At 36.5% G+C, this 26920-nt stretch overlaps 1 protein-coding gene across 11 annotated transcripts in view; it reads left to right on the top strand.

The window, feature by feature from the left end:
* The window catches only part of PTPRK (protein tyrosine phosphatase receptor type K), a 560116-nt gene that overhangs the window by 252998 nt on the left and 280198 nt on the right, over positions 1 to 26920 (top strand). For all 11 annotated transcript variants that reach the window (XM_055263595.2, XM_063621231.1, XM_055263606.2 and 8 more), the window contains exon 4: positions 25288 to 25369. In XM_055263595.2, the coding sequence (XP_055119570.1) occupies positions 25288 to 25369 (82 nt within the window). The remainder of the gene's footprint in view (positions 1 to 25287; positions 25370 to 26920) is intronic.

Below are 26920 nucleotides of genomic sequence, written 5' to 3'. Positions count from 1 at the left end.
AAGGATGAATGATAAACTAAGTAAGAAACCCAGTCTTCCTTTACAAAGTCAACTTTAATCATGTTAGAAGATAATATCATGTTTACCAAGTTATATAATTGGGGCTATTTTTGGTTAGTATATTTTACATATATGTGTCCACATGTTTTTATTCTCTATTTTTATTATGGCTATAAGGTACAAAAATAAAAGAGAGATATTTCCCCCCATGGAATACATAGGTTTTAAATGATACAGCAGTCAATAGGTTTTGGTGAAATAATAAATAAGACAGAAGAAATGAGAAGATATAAAATAATTCATATTTTGTTGACTCATCTAGTGATTTCTCTTCTTGGTAAATTGGTTGAAAAAATGAGTTACATTTTCGCCTGTTAAAAGATGCATTTATGGCAGGTAGATAAATCACAGACTTTATCCTTTTTTCCATTTACTTTATACTGACTCATCACTGATGCACACCTAGAAAAATAACAAATCAGCATTAATATGTGGGCCTTTTTGTTTCTGCTTATTTGCGAAAAACTTAAATATCGAATTAGCATTGAATTAGCTATGTGATTTCATAAGATTTTTATGAGATTAATAACAATGTTCAGTGTAATAAATGTTTCCTTACAGTTGATGATTTCTAGAATAAAGTGAGATATAATTTTCACTCAGATTGTTTAGAATTTTTGTTTTTCAGAAATTACTCTTTGCTATATTCCTCCTTCACATCCCACTTCAGTTTTGGTCTTCACTTCCATGCCCAAGCCCCGCTGGTTAGGCTAGCTTGAAAACATTGTTTTCAGGAAGCACACAAAAGCTTCTGAGTTGAAAGCTAGTTCAGCACAAGTTTGTTTTATTTCTGACTCCCTGTGAGCTTTGCTTGGATTCTTCCCTTTGGCATTGTGTGTGCTTAGATGTGTATTCAGTATCCTGCACTTTTGGACATGTTGCTTTCCATGTTGGTGTTATAGTCTCGTGATTCTATTCTAGGAAAGACCTTAGATTTTGTGGTCCAAGGATAAAAATTCATAGAAGAAGGAATTGTGGTCTGGAGAGAGTAAGTAGCATAATCAAGATTCAAACTCAGGCTTGACCTCTAAATTCAGTGTTCCTTAGCAAATTGCATGTAACCTTACTCTTTTAAAACTGCGTAATCCAGTGGTTTTCAGACTTTTTCCACATTGGTATACTGACCCTCATTAACCCATCTCTCTGGGTCCCCAATTACTGTGAGACCACTGGAAAGTGAAGGGAAACATACATTTGGTAGACATTTGCTATGTGCCACTGTGCAACGTTTAGTGATATTGTCAAAAATTCAAGCAATAGCACTTACTTCTGTGTCCTTTCCCAGCCTCAAGACCGTTTGCTCTTCTAGTAGCTTTAGCCTTGTTTGATTCTTGCTCTGTATCGACAACCTACTGCTGTCCTTTCTGCAAGAAAATGTGTGTGCTAGCTTAGTCACTTCAGTCTGCTATAACAAAATGCCATAAACTGGATGGCTTATAAACTACAGAAATTGATTTCTCACTGTCCTGGAGGATGGGGAGTCCAAAATCAAGGCACCAACAGACTTGGTGTCTAATGAGGGTCCATTTTCTCCTTCATAGACAGTGCCTTCTCACTGTGTTCTCACAGTGCAGAAGAGGCAAGGGTCTCTCATGAATAAGGGCACTAATCCCATTCACGAAGGTGGAGCCCTCATGACCCGATCACCTCCCAGAAACCTCATTTCCTAATACCATCGTTTTGGGGATTCGAATTTCAGTGAAAGAATTTTGGAGTGACACAGATATTGGACGATGACATGTATGAATTTTTAAATTTTTAATGTCTCTAAAATACACAAAACATTAATTAATTAAATGTTGTACCACCTTAGAGATTCAAGTACTTTCAAATTTAAATTTGTAGTTCAGGGCAAAATTTTGAAAGGTAATTCCATTTGATGAGTTCACTTATGTATCACACTGCATAGTAAGCAAAGTGCAAGAACTGTGGCACCAGACTATCTGGGTTAGAATCTGGTGCTGCCACTGAATAGCTGTGTGACCTTGGGAGAGATACTTACCTTTCTTTGCTTCTGTGTCTTCATCAGTAATATTGGCCCCTACCTCACAGGGTTGTTATGAGAACCAAATGAATTAATATTTAAAGCAGTTGGAAGAGCTTCTAGTACATGAGCAGTATTATCTATGTGTTTGTTAGTAAATGACTAATTAAAAAGTTATTTATATTTATAGTAAATTTTCTTTACATTGAAAGATGAGTCTAAGTTTCAAAAATTAATTGTTTATCTTAGCAGAATATATGTATATTTGCCACCTCATTTATAACAATCAAATCAGTCCTAAATCACGTAGTTTTTGTGGTGATATGATGATATACAGAGTAGGACAAAGTATATCGGGTAATTGTGTAGATCTTTGAGTGTATTCAAAGTTTGGCTTTTAAGTGAACTTGTCACTTCGTTTCTTTCAGCTCCATTTTTAGTGTCTATAAGATGTGACTATTAAAAGTTGTTCTACACACATGTATTAGTCTGTTTTCACACTGCTGACAAAGACACACCTGAGACTGGGTAATTTACAAAAGAAAATGCTTTAATGGACTTACAGTTCCAATTGGCTGGAGAAATCTCACAATCATGGCAGAAGGCAAGGAGGAACAAGTCACATCTTACATGGACGGCAGCAGGCAAAGAGAGAGCTTGTGCAGGGAAATTTCCATTTTTAAAATCATCAGATCTCATGAGACTTATTCACTATCACAAGAACAGCACCAGTAATACCTGCCCCCATGATTCAATTATCTCCCATCAGGTTCCTCCCAGGACACATGGGAATTGTGGGAGTTACAACTCAAGATGAGATTTGGGTGAGGACACAACCGAACCATATTAACACCTAGCAAGTGTTTTATGGGGATCAAATGAAGTAATGTTCACGAATATACTCTGTGAGCCAGGTATGGTGGTGCATGCCTGTAGTCCCAGTTATTCACTGAAGTGGGAGGATTGCTTGAGCCTAGGAGTTTAAGTTTGTAGTGCACTATGATCATGCCTGTGAATAGCCACTGCACTCCAGCCTGGACAACATAGCAAGACCCTGTCTCTAAAAAAATAGTAAAAATAAAAATACTTTATAAACTATAAAGACCTATCCAAAGTAAATATATTCTTAATAATGATGATTTATGTATTTAATGCACTGTACATACAGTTCTTTGCATTTGCTGTAAATCTATGATGGGAAAATGCTTACATAGATGTAACAGAACTACATGTATCACTCTTTAGCTGATATCAATATTTAAAAGAGCGGACTGTTTTTCTTTAAAGAAAAACTTATCTTTGCTTATTTTTAATTTCCTTGTCAGCAGTGGGTGCTTAGTACAATACTCCAAATAATATCACTCCTGAGTTTGGAACAGACATAAGGGAGGCAGGTATCTTCTTCCTTAAGTGGACATACATTAGATGTGGTCCCCCTTTGGCTTTTCTTCTTTTGTAATGTTTTAGCTTTGCTGCAAATCTCCATGATGGGTATGGTTTTTTTCTTATTGTTGGCAGGGTAGTTTGCTTGATGTAGTAGTCTGCTTCATACCAACCTCCTCTATCCTCAAGGACCTCCTTGGAAAGAAACAGCTGTGCTTCTTCCAGAGCAAAGTAATTCACTCCTCTGGCCTTTCCAGCGGTGGTGGTCTCTCACTTAGATGCTGCCTGGGAAGCCGTTAGGGTCCCAGTGCCACCTCCACAAGGTGCTCCTTCATGTGAAGACAGGAGAACCTCTTCTGTGTCCTCATGAGAGCAGAAAACCTCCCATCCACTTATCAGCCACACCAGTGGTGTGCAAGAGCGGCTTGTACGGACTCTCAAATGCTAACTGTTAAGTTTTTAGGAAGTTGTGATCTTGTTGTTAACACAATCATTACTAATTATATTATGTAAGTGATTAAACAAATAGATTATTTCAGAAACTGTACTAAATATTTAAAAATCACTTTATTATTTTGTTGCATTTTGTAATTACCTGTGCTCTTGATATTGCTTTATATCTGCTGTATTTTTATGGTAGATAATACTGTACAGTGGTGTGCTACTACACATCTCTCCCCACTCCACATTCTTTAACTTCACACTAGTAGCTTGAAACTGGCCATGGTGAGAGCATTTCTACCTCTGAAATCAACAAGTGCCACAAACCATGATCTATCATTCCCTGCCATTTGTTGAACATTTACCAGCAGACCACTGGGCTCGCTGTATTCTGGTCTCTTTTGGTTCTACTGCTACAGGCTACAACAGCAAGTGTTCCCTCATTAATAGTCTCTATAATTAGAAAGAAATTGCTTCTTCCTTCTTAGGACTTTTTACCAACTTCTCCCAAGAACTCTGTCATGAAGCATTTATCCAGAAGTCAGTTGGCAGCCTCCTCTTCTCATAGGCACCCTAGTCTTGACTGATTCCTCTAGAGTTTTCATTGTGTTTGGCCCAGGGAACGTTCCTGTGGGGTGAGCACTCACTTCTCTTACTTCATGAAGGCAAGGAAGCTCATCACTATCAGTACTGGACTTCTCTGCCTGGTTCTCAGGGCTCAGTTCAGATCAGCTGGGTGTATGAAGGTGAAAGACTATGGTAGGCCTGGGTCTGCCACCTCCCAGCAAACACTCAAGGAAGATTGGCCTAGTTTTTTTATGAATTATCTAGAATGTAAAGCACTTAGACTTGTGTGTGTGTGTGTGTGTGTGTCATTGGTTTTGGACCTACCTAAAAATTCTTGGGGGGAAAAAAAAGAAGTACCATTTAACTTTGTATTTTTTTTTTTTTTTTTTTTTTTGAGACGGAGTCTCGCTCTGTCACCCAGGCTGGAGTGCAGTGGCGCGATCTCGGCTCACTGCAAGCTCTGCCTCCCGGGTTCACGCCATTCTCCTGCCTCAGCCTCTCCGAGTAGCTGGGACTACAGGTGCCCGCCACCACGCCCGGCTAATTTTTTGTATTTTTAGTAGAGACGGGGTTTCACTGTGGTCTCGATCTCCTGACCTCGTGATCCGCCCGCCTCAGCCTCCCAAAATGCTGGGATTACAAGCGTGAGCCACCGCGCCCGGCCTTTAACTTTGTATTATAAAAAAGACTGAAAGGGTATTTCATTTACAAAATTTATTTCACAAAACAGACTTTTCATATAAATGCATCATAGTAAACAGAAAGGTAGGAATTCCTGATGTCTAAGTCTCTAGTCCTAAACTGATTTTCCAAAGCAACTGAGAGTTTAGTTGGTTTTGGAGACAGTGTCTGTCATTCTCTCCCTCTCCCTCCTTCTTTGCCTTGCCCCCTCCATAGCTCTGTAGTTGGGTCTAGTTTACGGTTTACCTATATGAAATATAAAGTAAGTAAACACTCTGTTCTTTTCTTTGGGAAGTTAGTGTTGTTTTAGAATGTGGGGAGTCTAACACTCTTTAAAATAACTCATTTCTAGAAAACAAAAAGGCCAAAAATGTAGGATAACAGATATTGATGATCAATGATTACATATTAAGTCTCTCAGTGTAATTCTCTTGAGATAGAAAATCCTTTTTTAAGAGAGTTCATAATATATTTTCACTTCCATGAACTTATTTGGTTTCAATAATTTAATGTTGAGGCTGTCTCACATTTTAAACCTAGGGAGAAAACAGGTTGGAAACTACATAAAATTGGTGTATCAACAGTTTTGAGTTGCAGTTTAACTTTCACTATGCTGCTTAATTTGTCATCCATAAAATTGGGATGAATCCAAACCTGGAAAGTAATATTTGACTGTAATACCAAGCCATACAGCATTGCCTGATCCACATAAAGCACATTTGATCAGTTTTGTCATTTGCACATGTGGAGAGAGTTTTCTCAGGCTGAGTAACTCCTGGTATTGGATTCTAGGCATAATCATGTCATTCTTGCTTGTTGGTGCCATGAAATAATTAGCCCACCATGTAAGGGCCCAACTTGATGCTGTGCTTTAGAGTAGAGCCTATATTCTTGATTCTTGTGGAATTTATGTCTTATGTGAAAGTTTGCTTGACCCACCAGTTGCTTCTTTTTGCTTTTGATTTAACTGTTTATATATCTCCAAAAGCTATTGCCCAAATTTGTCAAAATTCATATTTAAAATTTCTGCTGTTCAATGAGCTAGTCACTAGCCAGATGCAATTATTTAAATTTAAATTTAAAATGTATTTATTCATTTGCACTATCCACATTTCAAGTGCTTGATGCCTGCAGGTAGCTGGTTAGTGGCTACCATATAGACAGATACAGAACATTTTTCTTGTGGCAGACAGTTTTGCTCTAGACAGAAGCTCTGCACACAGTACTTCCCCTGTAATAACTATAGACATCTGGCTAGTTTTTACTGTGTTACAAACATTTTGCTAATTCAAATTTAGAGACAATGGAGTTCATAAAGAGATTATAATAAAATATACGTGTCAATGTACAATGTAGTGTTTCGCCCTATTATGTAATAAAATATCTTAAGTGCTAGCTTGGAAAATTTGCTGTTTTTTGTTATAGTGTTTTTAACATCTTTTGCCCTCTAGAACATTATTCTCAAATTTTAAATCCATATAACTATTGAAAAATCTGTATGAGTATTGATTTCTGCTTTTACGTCTTTAATCATATGAGCCAAAAGAAATACAACAATGAATCATCTAATATGTTTGAACAAAAATTGAAGGGTTTTTCTTTTTTGAAAGTTTTATTTGGAGCACTGAGCTTGGAATATAAAATAAATAAAGACAACGTGGAATTTAAATTTGGATGGGTAAAATAGAAAATGAAGTTTAGAGGCTTGACAGATTGACAGATCAAGAGGGCTTAAAAAAGAAACTATTGCTATATAAGCTCAGGATGAAATACTAAGTGGAGACCTCAGCCTATACCTAAAAAGAGATAGAAAAACTAAGAAAATACAAATTAGTTTTGCAATTTAAATTTTTATTTTCAGATCTTAGAGGACAACTATATCACTAAATGTTAAGCTTACTAAAGCAGTATTTTTTAGCTGTCTTTAAAGTAACTTACTACAACTTCATATATTTTTGCAGCATCTTCTAATGTACGTGAAAGTTCAGTGAATGTACATGAAAGTTCAGTGACCACATGCTTTAATACTGGAGTTGAACTGAGAACTAAGTTTGTTTTGAAATAATTTTTGTTGTCCCTGCTTCCAAATTTGTTGTGGTAGTGGTTATATGAGTCTTTAATTTATTAGGAGATTGGGGAACTCCTTTCATAAATGGACATTATACAAGCATCTTCAAGAAAAATGTTTCGCTTCTCCAGCTCCAATTAGAAAAGCAGTAATCTCCATCCCAGCCTTCTGGATGGCTGGCCTCTCTTCCTAACTTTCTTGCTCGAATACCTCTTTATAGGAGGCTTACTACATGCCATTTGCTATGCTAGATATTGTGGGTAGCAATGATAAAGCCCATTTTCTCCATCTTATTTTTGGGCATTCCCATGGTTAATGCCATCATCATTTCCTTCAACAACTGCAGTGGTCTCCTTAACATTGTCTCTGCTTCTGGATCTTGCTCTCCCACAAACCACTTCTCACAGTCATCAAAACAAACTTCTTCAGATCATAATTCAGATTATGTCACTCTGCTATAAGCCTGTTCTATTACATTTAGAATGAAATCCAATCTTTTAAAAAATAGAATTAAAAAATATATATTTTAGGAAGCCATGTCATCAGAAGTGTAATCCAGAGAATAATATACTCTCTAGGTCTAAAAAAAAGATTTTCTAAATTATGCAACTATATTTTGATAAATACTTATAAATATTCAAATACAGACATCAGTAAAATGAAAAGTGAAACTCATTTCACCCATTTCATTCAATTTCTCCCCCAAGATAACTACTGTTAATTGGTTCTATATAGTTTAAGGCCTTTCCTGTGAAATTACATCCATGTTGTACGTTTGCTTTACATATGTTATGGACTGGAAAATGAAAGCAATTGTGTGGAGGGGTTCTTATCTTACAGAAGGAAGTCACTTTTTAAAGTTTCCTTTTAACTTTCTTTAAATGAAAAGGAAAGAATGTTTTAAGTTATATCTTCAACTGCTAGAAAAGTAGTATACTTAGAATTTTTATGGCCCTTTCCTAGGGATTTATGATTTTCACATAAAAGAATGAAACTTGAACACACACTGAATTATACTTCTAAAACATACTTGAAATTTTTTGCCTTTCTCTATTCATGTTACTAAACCAGTGCAAACTTACTATAAGTAATGAAATCATTGAAGAAATACACAGAAAATGAAAGTAATCCATAATCTCACCCTCTGCTTTCTAGAGATGACTCCTAATATTTTGACAGGTGGAACATACATATGCATGTATGCATGTGCATATATGTACATGCATATATGTGTGTATGCATGTGCATATTAAACTTGATATTCAATGGAATCATAATACATAATGTTTTGGTTTCTTTAATTAGCTTATTGTGAAGAGCTTTCCTCTTCGTATTCTATTTTTAACCAACCTGTCCCAATCTGACCACTTCTCACTCTTAGTTTAGTGGTTTTGAGCAGCTATGGCATACTGGTGTTCCCTGACGGTGGTATTGCAGGTATTGAAAAATTTGTAGTGTGATAACCTAGCTTATAGGGTGGAGCCTGAACCTATGAACAGTTGTCTGCTTACTTCAAGGTGCCACACAGATGTGGTCATTTCCTGTTTGTTTTTCATAATATAAAAGCATGTGGGAAGCACTGCTAAAAATCCATGCTTTCGCAGTCTCCCTCCTCAAACATGGACTTCCCCACACTTTTCCCAGCTTCCCTTACTACCTCTCTGAGGCTCTTTTCCTCACAGCAGACTGATCTTTTAAAAACACATGTCAGATATCAGGCACTTAGGAATTCTACCCTATATCCTCCACTGGCTTCTCAATGGAGTCAATAAAATCCAAATCCAATTATTGGCTAGCTCCATGTTAAATTGTCTTCTGCTCTCTGCCTCCCTCATTCAGCTTTCTGATTGTGGAATGCTCCAAGATCGTTCGTGTCTCAAAGTCTTTGTGCCTGTCATTCCCTCCGCCTGGAATGGCATTACCTCCATCTTCCCATTCTGGCCTCTACTCATATTTTACCTTCTCAGAGCCTGACCTAATTACCCCATCTCTACCCGTCTGTTCGTTAACTCCTTTGCCTCCTTGCCTTAGCACTTTGGTCACTGTTCCATATGCTTGTTTAGTGTTTTTCTTCCATACTAGCCTGTTCTCCATGAAGGAATCAACTTTGTTTTATGTTGTTCATCTCTTGTACATATCAGGTGCTCGAGAAATAGTTATCTAAGGAAAAAGTACATATACAATGAAAAAAGTACGTAGTGAAACTAACATTTTTATTCCGTATTTGTTTCCTTTATTTCATTTTCCCAGTGCCTTGGATTTTTCTGGTCAATTATCTCTAGTGTTAGCATGAGCACTTCAGGAAGAGGTAAGGGAGAGATATTAGCCAGTTAAACCATGCATGATTACTCTGTCATATCAGGGAGTGTGTAACATATTTTGATCTTTTTAACATAGTCAAATGGATTTGTAATACTTGCTTGATTTAACATTATATTATGGTCTTTATTATAGAAATTTTAGGGAATTTCACATAACCACTATTATAGAAGAATATAGGGACAAGCAGAATGGTGATTTTCTTAAAGGCCTTATTTCTTAAAAAGAATAAAATTTAGTTTATGTATAAAGAAAATGATTTTATTCTCACTTTCCTCCCCATGTGCATCCCCTCAAATTATCACATTTAAATAATTCTCAGTGGTCCTAATTGATTTCTGAATAAAATATATTCTGGCCATTTTTCTTCCTCCCAGGCTTTATTATGAGCCATGACAATAAAGTTTAGGTCTATTTACAAATCAGAGAACCTTCATATTTTTGAGAACTGGAACTTTGAACTAGATTAGTTGAATATGTCATGTTGGTTTTTTTGGTGACACGCAGTATAGAGAAAATTAAAAATGAATTTCCATCACTACTATCTGTGAAAACTGAATTTAGCTTAAATTGAAAGGGGTGAAAAGTTAGCATTTTATTACATCATTTCGCTTATAAATCTTAGAGTGAAGACAATGTTTATGACATTATTTTAAGTCTGAAATTAAATTTAAGTGAAGCCTGAGACTTTTATTTATTTTAAACACTTGTTTTGTTATTGCATTTTGGATTAAAAAATTACATACACACATTTGTTTTCCTGAATATATAATGTGTTTGATCTCTCCATAAATATGTATGTTAATATAGCACTAAAATCTAAATCTTTCCACATTATTGTACAAGTAGGTATGCAATAAATATTTCTTGATTGGTTGACTAATATCCAAGCATATTTAGGCATACTATTACATGTTTAGGTCTTTCTGATGAGATTCCAATTCTTGGATCTGGTTGTTGCAACCACACTGACCTTTTTAAGGTGCAAATCACATTATCCCTCATGTAGAACCCTTTAAAGGCATTACAACACCTTCAAAAAATAAAAAATAAAAAGAAAAAGGCAGACTCTTTTTTGTGGCATAGAAGTCCATGCAAGATAAGGTCCCAGCTTCCTATCTCCCAGGTGTCTTTTTTTTTTTTTTTTTTTGGATGGAGTTTCTCTCTGTCTCCCAGGCTGGAGTGCAATGGTGTGATCTGGGCTCACCACAACCTCCACCTCCCAGGTTCAAGCAATTCTCCTGCCTCAGCCTCCCGACGAGCTGGGATTACAGGCATGTGCCACCACGCCTGGCTAATTTTGTATTTTTAGTAGAGACAGGGTTTCTCCTTGTTGGTCAGTCTGGTCTCGAACTCCTGACCTCATGTGATCCTCCCGCCTCGGCCTTCCAAAGTGCTGGGATTACAGGCATGAGCCACTCTTCCGTTCTGTTCTTCCTAACTAGATGTTCTACAAAATTGCTTGTGCCAATAGCTCATTATGTTTTCTCTTGTCAATCTTTTGCAAATACACCTTATTTGGTCTGTAATGCCCTCTTTTTTTGCAGTGTTTTAAAACTGCTTGGAATAATTTTTTTTTTGAATCATTGTCTGCTTTGCCAGATAGAAAATAGTTTGCCTACCCCTGGGCACGGTTGCTCACGCCTGTAATCCCAGCACTTTGGGAGGCCAAGGCGGGTGGATCATGAGGTCAGGAGATCGAGACTATCCTGGCCAACATGGTGAAACCCCGTCTCTACTGAAAATACAAAAGTTAGCCGGGTGTGGTGGCATGCACCTGTAATTCCAGCTACTCGGAAGGCTGAGGCAGAAGTGCTTGAACCCAGGATTTGGAGGTTGCAGTGAGCCAAGATCGCCACTGCACTCCAACCTGGCGATAGAACGAGACTCCGTCTCAAAACAAAAACAAAAACAAAAACAAAACAAAAAAAAAACATAGTTTGCCTACTCTTTCCCTTGTTCTTCATTATTGCTCTACATATGTCATAGAGGTTTACCTTCTAAAAGGTGTGGCTCTGCCTTTTATCCATCTTCGTATCCCTAGCGGCTAGAATATTTAGCGTGTGCTCACTAAGTGCTGGGTGAATGAAGGATGTTTCAAAGGTCGCTTTCTCTGAAGTCTTGCTGTTTTCCCAGGTGGAGTAATTTTCTCTCTCCCCTGAACTCTCTTAGCGTTCTAACTCTGCTTTATCACAAATAACTGTGCTATAGTTATTTCCTACCATGCTTATCTCTTCTGCCACATTGTGACTCTCTTGAGGACAGGGACCAAAAATTAGGTATTTCTTCTGTCAGATATTAGTCCAGCAAATATTAGACACTCAATAAATTTCTTTTTGTAGAATAAACACATGGCTAAATGTTCAAATTTTTAAAAATTGGTATTTTATACAGGCTTATATTTTTGTTTTAGCTGCCTATCTGATAGAGAAAACCTCTGAATCTACTTACAGAGTTTTTTTCTTGAAAAGGAAAAAATTCTGAAGGAAGAAAACCTATAGGATGGAAACCGTCATGTAACTTTTAGCTCAGCTTGGAGATCAGCCTAGATGAGTGGTGCTCACATTTTAGCCTGCATCAGTATCAGCTGCAGGAGCTGTGAAACCATGGATCAGTGGGTCCCACCCACAGAGTTTCTAAGAAGTTTCCAGGTGTTGTTGATGCTTTTGGTGCCAGGACCATGTTTTGATAACTTTGGACCTGATCTGTCTTACCAGTATTTTTCAGCCTTCAGCATCTTGATAATTGTTCATACTTTAATGCCAACATGTGGAGTCAGTGCAAAGGTTTAAACAGGTTAAATATCTCCTGATGTCTTTGGCAAAGGCCTTCTGTTTTCATAGACAACATCTAAAATCATTTGAGTGGCTCTTTCAGGCCTCCTAAATCACTTTATGTTAGTTTCTATTCTATACACTCTTTATTAAAGGAGGCACTTGGTCATTATAATGTCTAGTGCTTTCCCTCACTTATGACTAAATGCTGCCAATAAAATTAATGCTTTCCCTCGTCTTTTTCACCATCTCCCATATTGTGTTCTCAATGAAGATGAGTTTATCTCTCTCCATCTATCCTTAAAACCTGATTTAGGGCCTGGCGTGGTGGCTCACGCCTGTAATCCCAGCACTTTGGGAGGCTGAGGCAGGTGGATCATGAGGTCAGGAGATCGAGCCCATCCTGGCCAACATGGTGAAACCCCGTCTCTACTAAAAGTACAAAAATTGGCTGGGCATGGTGGCAGGCACCTGTAGTCCCAGCTACACAGGAGGCTGAGGCAGGAGAATCACTTGAACCTGGGAGGTGGAGGTTGTGGTGAGCTGAGATTGCGTCACTGCACTCCAGCCTGGGCGATAGAGCAAGACACCAGCTCAAGAAAAACAAAACAAAACCCTGATTTTATTCCACTTATTTTGTTTTATATCAGTAACAACATTGGTCTATGAATCAGGCCCATTTTAAAAGTAGAGTTTCAAGCCCTTATAATTGTACAAAAAGTTCCAAGGATTTATTTCTCCCTAGTATTTAAGTTCTCTGCTTCAACCCATTTTTATTGATTGTAGGACACCCAGAGAGGTCATAGGTATTCTTCAAAAATTTTGTGATATGAAAAGGATGTCATTTCGTTTTTTTTTGACTAACTTCTGAATAATCTGAGTATTCTAGATAAAAATATTTTGCCTTAAAATTTTTAGCAAGATTCTTAGTCTTATAGACTTCATCTTTTGCTGATTTATGACACATGAATATTTTCTTAAGCATATCGTCAAAAATTTGAGTTCATCTTCTGCAAAGAATCAAGTGAACCATTTAGTTTTAATGTCTTCATTTTAAATATATGTTTTAAGAAAAAAGTCAAGACAAATATAGATATGCATATTTTTGTGTTTGCACCCATTATTTTTAGTCGCTCTGGGATATCTTCTAAAGTTCCCTATTATTTTCTCCTGTTGAACCTGACCGTCAAACATATTGTTACATCTCTTCGTAAATATTTTTCAATTTCAGCTGGGCTTTTACTAGCTAAAAGCACTAACATCATAAATTATATAATAATATGTAATTATATTTGTGCTATTTAAACGTTATATAGCTAATTATATCACTGTTCTTGACTATTTGTCTTATAAAATAAAACAGAAAATAAAAGTTCACAGGCTTTCTATCCCTAAATTCAACTAAGAGTACACAAACTAGTTACTCTTACAAACTTTATTTCAAAACCTTTCCCCTCTCCCCTCCAACCGTAACTATTTTTTTCAATAGGGAAAGTTCACTGTACTTTTGAAATTACTTAATTCTTAAATCAATATTATGTAAGTAGAGAATTCTTTTTACAAGAGGTTTAAACAAAACAATTACTTATTAATATATCTGAATTTGTGATGTGAAAACTCAAGTTTAGCATCTGGCTGAACTTTGCCTGTATGTAGGCTCATCCATTTATCTCTTCACTCAAAATTAATCATCTGGTTTACTTAAAGGTTGCTTTTCTTTGTAAGTGCATACTGTCATCAGATTTCATCTGTTAATAGATATTTAGTATGATGGTACATGTAGGCTGAACTACTGATTTTAATTTTCTTGAGTTTCATAAGTATAAATTAAAGCTATTGAGAGTTGTTTAAATTTGTTAAGAACAGACTTACTGTGTTAGTTTGAAAGCATTATTTTTCAAATATAGTTGTGCAGGTGAAGTGATCTGCTTCTGCTATGTGTAAGATTGGACTGTTGGTGCTGAAATTTAAAAGGTTCTGCTTGTGGATTGTAGGAAGACAAATGGCACATCTCTAGAAGCGAGGAGAAATAGTACTGTAATTCAGTGTCATGTTGATAGAAATAGAAACCTTAACCAGTCATCTTTTATTTTTGTACCAGACAACTAACTATAAAATATAACCCAGATGGTGGAGCTATGATAGTAAAGATACAGAAATGACATTTTGCTGATGAATTTTCTGCTACTCTTTGCTTCCCCACTTTCAGTTTTATACCAGATCTTTTATGGTGTAGGTTGCTTGCTTATGTATCTAAGGACAGATCCATAGGATGAAAAATGTGTTTAAGGGCATTTTTAGATCTTGGATTATTTCAGTAAACTTTTATTTTCCTCTTTTAATTGCCTTTTTGGTTTTTCCTCTCTTTTTGCTAAACTCATATTCTCATATAAATTAGACTGAGCCATGAATAGTGGGTCCTATTTCAATTTTATTTCTGAGTTTCATGTTTAAGGCATTTGGGATGTATTATTATGCTCTGCCTGTCTGTCTGCCTATATTGGAATTGGGAAGCCTCAGAAGAGAGCAAGGGGTTGGCATACTTTATACTGTGGTCTCTAGTCTCAGGCAGCTTCACCACACTTAGGCCCTGAACTGAACTGTGAAAGGAATCACGGAAAGGGGCTTTAGTGATAGGGGTGTCAGACATTAGGAATGAGCAAGGTAGTGAGTTTGTGGTGCTGTTTTTGTAGCACAGAAGAGCTAAAAGGTGTACCTACGATGGCAAAGGTCAGGAAAGGGGCTAACGTTTATGAGAAACCTCCTAATTTGTGTATAATATCTTTTAATCTTTACAGTGGCCTCATGCGGTTGGAACTTGGACCTGAGTTGAGGTCTGGGGCTCAGAGTTGGGGCTCTGCTGCTGGGAACTCTGGTGTGCACTATGTTGAGTGGGTGTGCTTGTGTGTGTCTCTGTCTTACCTTGAGGGTCTATGTCAAAACCTTTTTGAGAAAGCAAGTATATAATCCCTTCTACCCCCAGAGCCATTTTAATGATACAGAGAATATGCAGAGAACACAAGAACTTTTTGTGGGTTTATTTTGTTAAAGTTGTTCATTCTCAGTTCAGGTTTTGGGTTTGTTTTCAGAAATGAGAAGTCTGTCTTAGTCACTTTAAGACTAAGAAGTCATGTGTTTTTGATACATATAAACCTGCATCAACATCTATTCTAATTAAAAACACCACTGATAATCGTTTACAAGTGCAAGATTTCAGGAATGCAGAATTAATTTAAATAACTAGTGGATTATTATTATAACTTCAACATACTAGCATATGCTCTGAAATGATTATTGTTCATTCATTTATTTAGATTTTCTAGATACTTTTAGTGATTGCATTAGGGATAGCCAACTCCCTGGGCTAATTTGAAACATAGGAATGTAGTATGCTTGCATATTCATTTCAGTATGGAACCCTGTGAAAATCTCCTTCTTTGGGCTTTTCTTTTACACAGCCTACTTTGGTATGAAGTCTGTTAGCTTTTATTTTCTCCTTCTGATCTGTGGTCCTGACTTTTTACAGTTACCTGGACAGTGCCATGTGCTTTGACTGATGTTCTGTTGTTTTTTAGGCAAAACACAGTATCATTCTTGAAAGGGTTGCAGTTGATGGATGCTCTAGCTGCTTTTCATGCAACTGCACTCTAGTTATACCTGATGTCATCCCTGTTAGATAATGTGGTAGTCCTTCTCATCATGTAGGCAATTGGTAATGCTAAACCTCAGGATATTTTTGTAATCAAAGCCCTTGTAATTGGATACATTGATGTTTTATTAAAGAATACCTGGTAACATTATAAATAGTATTAACTTTCTAAAATTAACTTGTCACTGCAATATTAATTACATTGATATATGGATACATAGAATTATGTGGGCACGTGTACATATATATGTGTGCGTATATATATGAAAGTGAAAGAACATTTAAACCTATACTGTAGCTTCTGCTAAGTGGCAGATGCTGTAACTATGCAAAAGTCCTGTGTGTATTCAGGTAAGAGAATGTTGGTTATTAGACTCTCTGGAGCCCTAATTACTCCCTGTAGACAGTAAAATCCTGATGTGAAGTCTTGATAGTACTAGTCTTTCTAAGGAACCAGCCATTTTTCATCTCAGGACATCTTAAGGAAAATTATGCATCTATGAGTCGTGGAAGTGCTAAGGATAGCTAAAATCTGAAATTTCTTAAGGGTTAGATGAAGAATCGATTTGGGCTTGATTATATGTCTTAATTGCCTTCCATATTTAGTTGGCATATAATTAGAACCCCCTCATTACTTTCTCAAGCAACTCGAAAATCAAAGAGTTTACAAATAGTCAAATAGTTGACTGTAGCAACTCTAAAGCAAAGACTATACAAATATTTCCCTTGTTTACATATTTTATCTATGTATCTTTTTGTGATTGCAGGTATATATCTCCTTCAGGAACTAAATAAACAAGTAAACAATCAATAGGAAATGGTTGATAAGAATTCATCAGTTTCAGATTCTCAAGGCCTTGACTAAAGGCCTTTTCACACTTTAGACTCTTAGAAGTGGACTGTTACATGAGTCAATAGGCAAACCAGCCTGTCTTGCAGGGATCTGACGAAGAGAAGCTCCTTTTCTCCAATATTTGCTGCTGATTCTTAGTTGAGAAACCACAATTCCAAATTAACAGTGTCTATGAGAGGAGCTACAGTGAGTGACAGTAACTGCTAGTTGTACATTGCACTTTTGGTATCACCTGTCAGTTATGTGTATCTTCATCTTTATGTATGGATGAAAATAGAATACATTTGAAAAATAACTAGATTCTAGAATTTTAAGTTTTCATGTAGATACTGGACTTACTCTGTAGAAAATCTTCTGGGGCCTATCAGCAGAAATTTATGCCTTATAGCATTATTTAGCTGTTCAGGGGAGGTTTATGTTTTCATGATTTCTAATGTGGCTTGGGAAAATTATCTAGAACTTTCTCAAACGAGTGTCGTTGTATTATTTCAACACAATTTTGTAAGTTCAGTAAAAATGAGCTAAATGTCTATTCCCGTATTTCCCTTTTAGGCAAAACAGTTAATCCACTGATACTGCATTGTTGTTTTCTGTGACATATTGGGACTCTTTGAGCCCTGACTGTCAACAGGATTCATGTGGTTCAATGATGTTGTGAGGAACATGACAAGCCATTGCCCTCAATGAGTTTATATTTTAGTAGAGGAGATAAACATCAAATGTTTACTTAGAGTTAATTATGTAATTATAATCATCATCTGTTCATGGCTATAGCCTACAGACACTTTTTCCCAAATATTCTCTAAGAGAGAAGACATTAATTCCCAAGTAACTTAGGTCAATGGGTGGTGTATTAGTTCATTTTCACGCTGCTGATAAAGACATACCTGAGACTGGGAAGAAAAATAGGTTTGATAGATTCACAGTTACATGTAGCTAAAGGCCTCATAATCATGGTGGAAGGTGAAAGGCACTTCTTATGTGCCTTGGCAAGACAGAATGAGAATCAAGCGAAAATGGAAACCTCAAATCTCCTGAAAACCATCAGATCTCCTGAGACTTATTCACTACCATGAGAACAGGATGGGAGAAACTGCCTTCATGATTCAGTTACCTTTCACTGCATCCCTCCCACAACATGTGGGAATTACGGGAGCTACAATGCAAGATGAGATTTGGGTGGGGGCGCAGCCAAACCATATCATGTGGGAAACGTCTTTGCACCTTTGAGGTTTTTTTTCTTTCAACCATGTCATCATCCTTATTATTACCTTCCACTGGACCTGAAATCATTTTGTTCTACTCATCATGAACTTGGGTACCAGCATAATTTAGAGTTGCTCTCTCCACTTTCAAGGCTCATCGTCTTCCTGAGGACATCGGTGTATGTGTGGAAAGTGCCTGGATAGTTTTTTCACCTCACCACTTCCAAAGATCACCCCTCTGTTTACTACTCTGGTTACATGGATGTTGTAATGTCTCACAACTGTTCTAACTTTATGCATATGTATCATACTTCCCAAGCATAAACCTATCTTCTTCTACTATACTCATTTTGCTTAGATCATCCAGTAACTTCATGGAGAGCTCCAATCCATCAAACCATTTGTCTTTAGCTAGTTCACCAACTTGCTTATCATCAGATGAAATCAAAATTTGATTTCATTGTGATAACTTTTGTTATACAATTGCTGTTTCCATAAACTCTTTCCTGACTTTCATTCTATCCACTTTTTCTGGGCTTAAATTAAAAAAAAAAAAAAAAAAAAAAAAACTTTTTTTTTTTTTTTTTTTTTAATCACACCACATGATAGATTTTGATCACTAGAAATTCAGGGTTGTCAGTTTCAGCTGGGTCCAAATATAACTGGAAATTCTACTACTATATTTTTCTGTTCGGTTCTCTTTGTTCTTCTACTCTGTATTTCAACTCCTTTCAATTTTCTCCAGACTTCAACCACTCCTTCTTTTCACCAGCCTATTACTAATAGCTAAGAAAATTGTAGCCGTATAATGGAAACTTCTTTGGCTACCAGTCCTAGAAATTACATATTTATGCATCTTCTCATTTTCTCTTACTATAAAAAAGGCAGAGAGAGCCTGTCTTACAGCCCGTGATTTGGATTTTATCCTGTTTCACACTAACAGTTATCACTTTTTTCATGTGTATATGCAAATATTCACTACCAAATTGAATTATCCTCATCAATATTTAAACAAGTTTAAGTGTTTCTTACCTTAAAAGTAATAAGAAAAATTTAAAAAAAAATTGAACCTTTCGTTGATCCCATCTCTTCTTCTATCGTTAGTCAAATTTTTCTTTATCCATTCTGACAGACTTCCTGTAAGCATTCTTAACCTTGGTGTCTCTGTGCCTTCACTGTGTTCTTCATTGCCCAGTATGGTTTCCACTTCCATTCTTCATACAGACCGCTCTTTCTTTGGGCACTTCTGATCTCAATGGCACAAATAAGGAGCATTTCCAATAACCATTTTGTGTAGCATTTGGCCAGTATTGGGTTCCTGACATCTCTTCTCCTTTAGATACTCTTTTATTAGCTTTTGTGATGCCATGTACTTCTATTTTCCTTTTGTAGTTCTATATACTTAAATGCATTTTTTTCATTTCCCTCTGTCCTCATTGTAGCCTCATCTTCCTCAATCTTATCAGAGTTGAAAATATAGGGCAAAGAAAGTGAAAGACTGAGGACACATCTTGTGGAACTACAGTGTTTAAGGTTCACGTGGTAGAATTCAATTTTATGTCATGATGTTTTATATATATGCACATCTGTGTAATGTGTATACACACACACATATATACACACACACGTATATAGTCTTGTTATCATTTATTGAATGTCTGCTTTGTGATAGACAGTATTTGAGCTTTGAGGACACAAAGTTAACTACAGTTCCTAAGTTGGAGGTCACACCTTGTCATGAGAGATGAAGATACATGTGCTTTACTGGTACTCATAGAGTTGGATCTGCAGCGTTATTCTATCTTTGTGTTACAGATGCCTATTTTATTCGTTACTGAAATTTGGGCATAAATATTTAGAAATAGGTTTTGATTTGGGCACATTTGTTCTTTGAAGGCAGGTGTGTGATTTATTCTGAATGTTAGCAAAATTTAATGTTTAAATATTAAAATAAAAAACATGAATTTGAGGAGGTTTATAGGAACCAAATACTAGTTTATTCATGTTTTTCCAAACTGGGATTGGGGGGTTAGGTTTTTAGTGGAGGGAGAAGGGAATGGAAGAAGTACAATTTTAGTACATGTGTCTTTTATGGCTATTTTCTGCTCGTAAGAGTGGTGCCACTTAACATAGCATGGTTACTGTGTGGCAGGAGATGTGCTAAATGTTTTATGTGCATTATCTCATTTAATCTTCCCTATAAACTTTCCTTTATAGAAGAAGAAATTGAAGTTTTCATTTTACATAAGTTAAAGTTACATTTAAGGGTATGAACTAGGCCAGGTGTGGTAGCTCATGCCTGTAATCCCAGCACTTTGGCAGGCTGAGGCAGGCAGATCACTTGAGGCTAGGAGTTCGAGACCAGCCTAGCCAACATGTTGAAACCCCGTCTCTACAAAAATACAAAAATTAGCCAGGCATGGTGGCATGTGCCTATAATTCCAACTACTGGGGAGACTGAAGCACAAGAATTGTTTGAACCTGGGAGGCAGAGGTTAGGGTGAGCCCAGATCATGCCACTGCACTCCAGCCTGTGTGACAGACCAAGAATCTGTCTCATTAAAAAAAAGAAAAAGAATATGAGTTAAATATATATCTGACTTTGGAGCCTGGGCTCTTAACACTATGATATATTGAAAGAATATTAAGGGGAAATTTTTTTCAGATTTTTCTAGTATCTGTACTATCTTGTATTACATATTTCATATATTATTTAATCATTTCACATATGCCATTCAGTCTTCACAAGAAACCCGTGATATAGGGAAAGGCAGTGTTGTCAAGATGAGACTACAAAGACCCGAGTTAAATATTAATAACTTGCTTGGGTTACACGTGATAGTAGACCAACAACCAGATCCCAGGCTTCCAGGCACCCAGTTCAGCTTTCCATTATAGGAGACACTTCCTGTGGATTCATTCAGTTTGCTGGAGGAAAAAGTTGTCCTTGTTCTTTAGGGTTTCCCATCCCCCCCAAGTTTAATTCAACTTTATTTCACTTATTTAGTTAATAATCCAGGACTGTTGCTGGAGTAGCAAAAATTTGATTAGAATCATCACCATCAGTGTTTCAGGTAATGGAGTGGAGTAAAAATGGCTTAGAAAGCAGAGCCTGTTCATTCTCCTCCCAGGCTGGCCTCCTGGAAGGTTTAAAGTTGACATCTGGTATGGCTTTCATTACTCTCTTCTTCTGGGAAGCCTGGTTGACTACTTGACATCAAGCATTAGATCTGACCTGAGCATTAGCCCAAGCACGCTTTGCGTAATTAAGCTACTGAGATTTGTTTCCCCTGACTGGACAGAAGAGCCCTACAAGGTGAGGGCTCTGTTGAAGTGATAAAGCTGATTAGATCTTTAACAGTAAAGGAATCTGATCTTAGAAATTTCTTCTAGCTCTCGTTAATGAGGCAAAGACAACATTTAGCAGGGAAAATGAGGTCACTAAAAAGAGGAACTTTTTTTTTAATAAAGAACCAATTATTTTGCCTCCTTTTAAATCAAGGCCTCAATTTATTGTCCTGACTAAAGCTCAGTTTAAATGAACACATATGAAACTTTTCTCAGGGGTGTAGTAATCTTGTTTAAAGTACAAGAAGTTAAACAATTCAAGAAAGTGAAGCTAAGATAGACCTAGAAGTTACAATAATTTAATAAATACTGACAACAAAACTGAAATAAACAATGATGTGTACTTATTCATTAGAATGTAATTGTTTCCAAAAAATAATTAAAAACTTTTTTTTCTGTAACTTCTCTTTCCTTAAACCACAATCAAGCAAATAAAACTTATTTTCCTAGGATACATTTGTACAGACAACACTGTTGACAATCACACCTTTTAGTTTAGATAGCACTTTTCTATATGCTACTATTTAATCCTTAGAAAACTTTTTTTGAAAGCTGTATTATATTCATATTATGGGGTTAAGACTTAGCTCTAAAAGTTTCAAATCTCAAATTTATGTGAATCCTCAAGAATTTGTAAACAGGAGGGCTTGGAGTATAATACAGGTTTTTTTTCACCCCTGAGAACGTGGTCTGTACCAGAGTTGTCTCAAGTTATACATTATTTAAAGTTTTTTATCCTATTTTCTATTTCTTGCTAAGCCCTTTTTCTAGTATTTAGAAAATGACATGAGAATTATAGTCCCACCAAATACATTTATGTGAAATGTAAATCATATGCACGCACCTATTGCCCACCCTCCTGTGTTCATAGATGGCCACCCTTCCATCATGAAGCATTCTGCTTACCACAAAGACCCCATCCTCCATCTCACTTTCAGCTTATTCCAGTAAAATCAATTGTCACAAAGGGCAAACTTGGAGTAGAAAAGAAGTAATGCAGGTGGTTTATGACTGGGACAGATGGGAGGCAGATGAGCCATCCATTCCAGCAGCTTACCTTATCTCATTGTAATTGACTTTGGGGTGGTTGTAGTGTGAGAATGGAAAGGGTTTAATGGAACCATACTGCTATCTTGTCAATATAATGTCTAGTCAGTGTGCTAGTTAAGATGTAATTCATTTTTTAAATTTAAAATTTACTTAACATTTTAGACTTTTAAAAGAAATTTAAACTCTAAAGTCTACTTAAATTAAATACTCTGTGTCTTCTTCTTTTTCTTGAGAGGCAATGTAGTAAAGTTTTCAAAAGCAACCTAGAGGCGGGATGGCTCAGGCCATTCCCAGCTTCACCACTTGTTAGCTTTTATGCCTTGGTTCAATTACTTTTCTTTAAAATGAGCATGAAAATAATACCTACCTCGTATGATTGTAATGAGGATTAAATCAATTTATGTGTGTGTATGTGTGTGATTGTGTATAGCTTGGGACAGTCTACTTTATATAGTAAGTGCTTGACAAATGTTACTTATTATCAGCCCAGTCAATCAAGCTTCTCCTCCTCCACCAGAGTAAAAATGTCCTGGCAGAGTTTACCAAATACCTAAGAGCTAACCCCAAGTGATGCTTATTAGTTTCAGTTTCTCTTGACCTCTTTCTTATGTTAGATATCATTTGCCTTTACCTATGTCTTTTTGGAAAAGTCAGCCTCCCAGATTTTCAAGTTGTTGTTCTATTTCTGCACAACTGCACCAAGCTTTCATCACAGTTTTCACCTCCTCCTAATAGAGGTTTTCACCTCCTCCTACTAGAGGTTTTCAGTCTGTACTAAGCTAGAACCATAGCCTGATCTCAGAATTGGCAGATACTCCCACGGGAAAGAATAAAATGGCTGGAGATTATTAGATAACATCAGAGAGGCTCTCACCTCCTAAAATGTGTGTGCATCTAGATGCCACTGTTTACACACATATCTGAAATCTTTAAATTATTGTTATTGTAATATGCCTGGCCTTTTCTAATCCTTTTATTAGGAGTGTTGACCTGCTTGAAACCTCCTGGTACCACCCTTCTTTCTTAACCATTCGATGTTGGCTTTATATCCGCTGGTGGCCTTTTCAGTCTTGACCTTTCATTTCCAGTAGTTTTCTTCTCTTATTTATCTTCTTATGCCATCTTACTCACCAATCACTTTAACTTTCAAATTAGTCGCTTATTCCCTTCCATGGAGTTATCTGATATCCTTCGTCACATAACTTTGAAATTTATACCTTTATTTTACCCTGATAATCTTCTCTTCCAATTCTATCTATCTAGTTATTACTTAAGCATTTTCCCCTGTGTGTATCATAGGCAAATCAAATTTGAAATGTTCAAAACATACTTCATTATTTTCTCCCTCAATTTGTTTCCTTTTCTGTATCACTAGTCCTGACAAGGAATCCTGACAACATCATTCACTTAGTAGTCTAAGCCAGAAATCATTGAGTTGTCCTATATTTCACAACTGAGTCAGTAAGTTCTACCTTCTCTGCTTCCTTAGTATTATTTTTATCTTTCCTTTTTCTTTTCATCTCACCATTCCCACTACTTCTAGCATATTGACTTATTTTTTCTCTCCTGATCATCCTTCACTTTATAGCCAAATATGTTTCTATTAGACCCATTTGATTATATTCTATTCTTACTTTAAACATCAATTTTCATTACATTTTTAAAAATGCTTTGCAAATACTCCAAAATAATGTATGTATGCCCATGAATAAAGGAATCAAATACAACACTGAAGTGCTGAATGCTAAATCTGTTTTCTCTTGAAAGTCACAGCACACATTATTATTGTTATGGTTTTTTTAGAGTCAGGGTCTTACTCTGTTGCTCAGGCTGGAGTGCAGTGGTGTCATCCTAGCTCACTGTAGCCTTGAACTCCTGGGTTCAAGCAATTCTCCCACCTTAGTCTCTTAGTTTCTGAAGTAACTGATACTATAGGCATGTGCCACCACACCCAGCTAATCTTTTTTTTTTTTTTTTTTTTTTTTTTTAAGAGACAGGCTCTCACTATGTTCCCCAGGCTGGTCTTGAACTTCTGGGCTCAAGTGCCCCTCCTGCCTCAGCCTCCCAAAGTGTTAGGATTATAGGTGTGAGTTGCTGCACCCAGCCACAGCACACATTAAAAGAAAGGCCATATGAAGCTTTGCTATTGACTATAACTGCAAAACTGTAAAATGAGCTTATATTTAAATATAGAAACTTTTTTTTTTTTCCTAACATTCTTAGATATAAAACTATTGAGTGCTGTACTCCTGACCTCACCCTCATGGTATTTAAGGCCTTCCATGCCTATGTCTCTAATCTCATTTCTTCCCTTTTGAGCCTTTGTAGTCATAGTCATTATATTTATTTAGTTTTCCAAACATGCCATCCCAATCTTTTTCATTGTATTTGTTCCTTTGGCCTGGAACACCAATAATCTGTCGGTTGACACCCATCCTTGAAAATTCAGCTGTTTAAAACTCAGATTATCTTATTAATGTGTTCAGTGGTTCACATACTGCTTGGCACATAGTAGGTGCTCCACGTATGTTAAGTAAACAACAAAATCGGAAAAAATCAATAGGCGAAAGTTTACCTTTAAAGAGATTTTCTATGTCTGCCTATATATTGCCTATTCGGGATATATAACAATACTTGGTAATAACTGCTTAAAAAATTTAAGCTGCTTAACCTCTGTAACTTAAAAAATGTAAGCTGCTTAACCTCTGTAATTGTTCTTCAAATTTTGTTTTTTGATTTGTTTACTGGTACAAGAGTTAGGAAATTACTTACATTATAAGGTTAAATTTTTAATTCTTACTGAACAAAAATTAGACTTACTTTGGCATATATTTAGCTATTCCCCTCCACTGTAGACATTCCTTGAAAATGATTGTTGTAAATATTTTCTGTTTCTTTTTGACAGGTAATATTTGAAGCTGAAGTCTCAGGAGGGAGAACTGGTTATATTGCCATTGATGACATCCAAGTACTGAGTTATCCTTGTGGTAGGTTGTGATTAAGAATTGTATTTTTCTATGTCCTTTCAACACTTGCCTTATATTGGCAGTGACTATTGATTGTTTATCACTTGGTTATTGCTGTCTCTCTTGTTATTGTTAGTCCTAGCCTTCTACTGAGTTTTAAAAGAAAACTGATATATTTCTAGAGTTTTTGAATCAAATATTTTTCAACTTGTAACTAATTGTATACCTATCAGGAGATTCTTTTAAATTATTTCATTACTGAGAACAAAATATACATGCAAAGGCAGCTGTCAGTGGCACTTGTTCATTTTTTTGGCATTATTAAATTGTCTAGAAAAACAGAAGAACAGCAAATCAGAGTTCAACAGAAAGGAAAATATAAAGAAGCCTCATGAAGTTATTTGATCTGCTGAGTTGAGGGCTGGGGTGAAATGAAGAGAAATAATTAGTTCACCTTATTCCAAATTTAGGACTCCTTTTTTTTTTCCTCTGTCATAATAAATATCTGGCTAACTCATGAGGTCAGGAGTTTGAGACCAGTCTGGCCAAAATGGTGAAACCCCATCTCTACTGAAAAAAAAAAAAAAAAAAAAAAAACTAGCCAGGCGTGGTGGTGCACACCTGTAATCCCAGCTACTCAGGAGGCTGAGGCAGGAAAATCACTTGAACCTGGGAGGTGGAGGTTGCTGTGAGCTGAGACTGCACTACTGCACTCCAGCCTGGGCAACCAGAGCAAGACTCCATCTCAAAAAAAAAAAAAAAAAAAAAAAAAGAAAGCAAACAAGAAACTCAGTTTATTAATACACAGTTTTGTTATGCCCTTAGATGCACATTGATTGGTTTTCAGATCGTGTACCTAAATTTGTGTATACATCACAGTCCATGAAAAACAATTACTGCATGCATTCAATAGAGCCAGGCAAAAAACAGTTGGCATAAATTCAGACTTTGCCTATATTTCCCAAAAGCAGCATTTTATAGGGCCCGTGAATTCTGGGTTATCTGTTCAGCAATCCTCCCTGAGAAGCATCTCTAACACATTGTAAGCAGCAGGCTGGGGCCTCTTGTGAGGGCCAAGACCTGTGCTCCTGCTGAGTGGTTGTCAAACTCGAGTGTGCTTCAGAATTACCTACAGCTGTGGTAAATCACAGATTGCTTGGCTCTTCCCCTGGTTCTGATTGAATAGGTCTGGGGTGGGGCCTGACAATTTGCATTTCTGATTCCAGTGCAGCTGATCTTGCTGGTCTAGAGTTCCTAAATTGAGAACTGCTGCTTTAGCTCATGTTCTAACTCAAGAATTCCTTATTTTAAATCTCTTCCTGAGAGGTAAGGCACTAGAGAAAGATGTAGCCAGTAAGGGTCAGATTATATACACCATGTGGTGGTTGGTAAATTCTAAGAAAAGAGAGAACAAAATCATCTCATTTAAAGTTCAAGCTGGCTTACTAAGTTCTTTCAATCTGTAGTTTAAGAGAACTGTGTTTTTATCTACTGTTTATTTTTCACTTCTTGAATGATAGGTGTTAAGGAAAGGCTTTCATAAGTACATAGAAAATGGTGGATTGAGCACAA

Source organism: Symphalangus syndactylus, chromosome 2 (genome assembly GCF_028878055.3).
Source record: "Symphalangus syndactylus isolate Jambi chromosome 2, NHGRI_mSymSyn1-v2.1_pri, whole genome shotgun sequence".
Taxonomy (NCBI): Eukaryota; Metazoa; Chordata; class Mammalia; order Primates; family Hylobatidae; genus Symphalangus; species Symphalangus syndactylus.
This window is presented reverse-complemented; position numbering and strand designations above follow the sequence as displayed.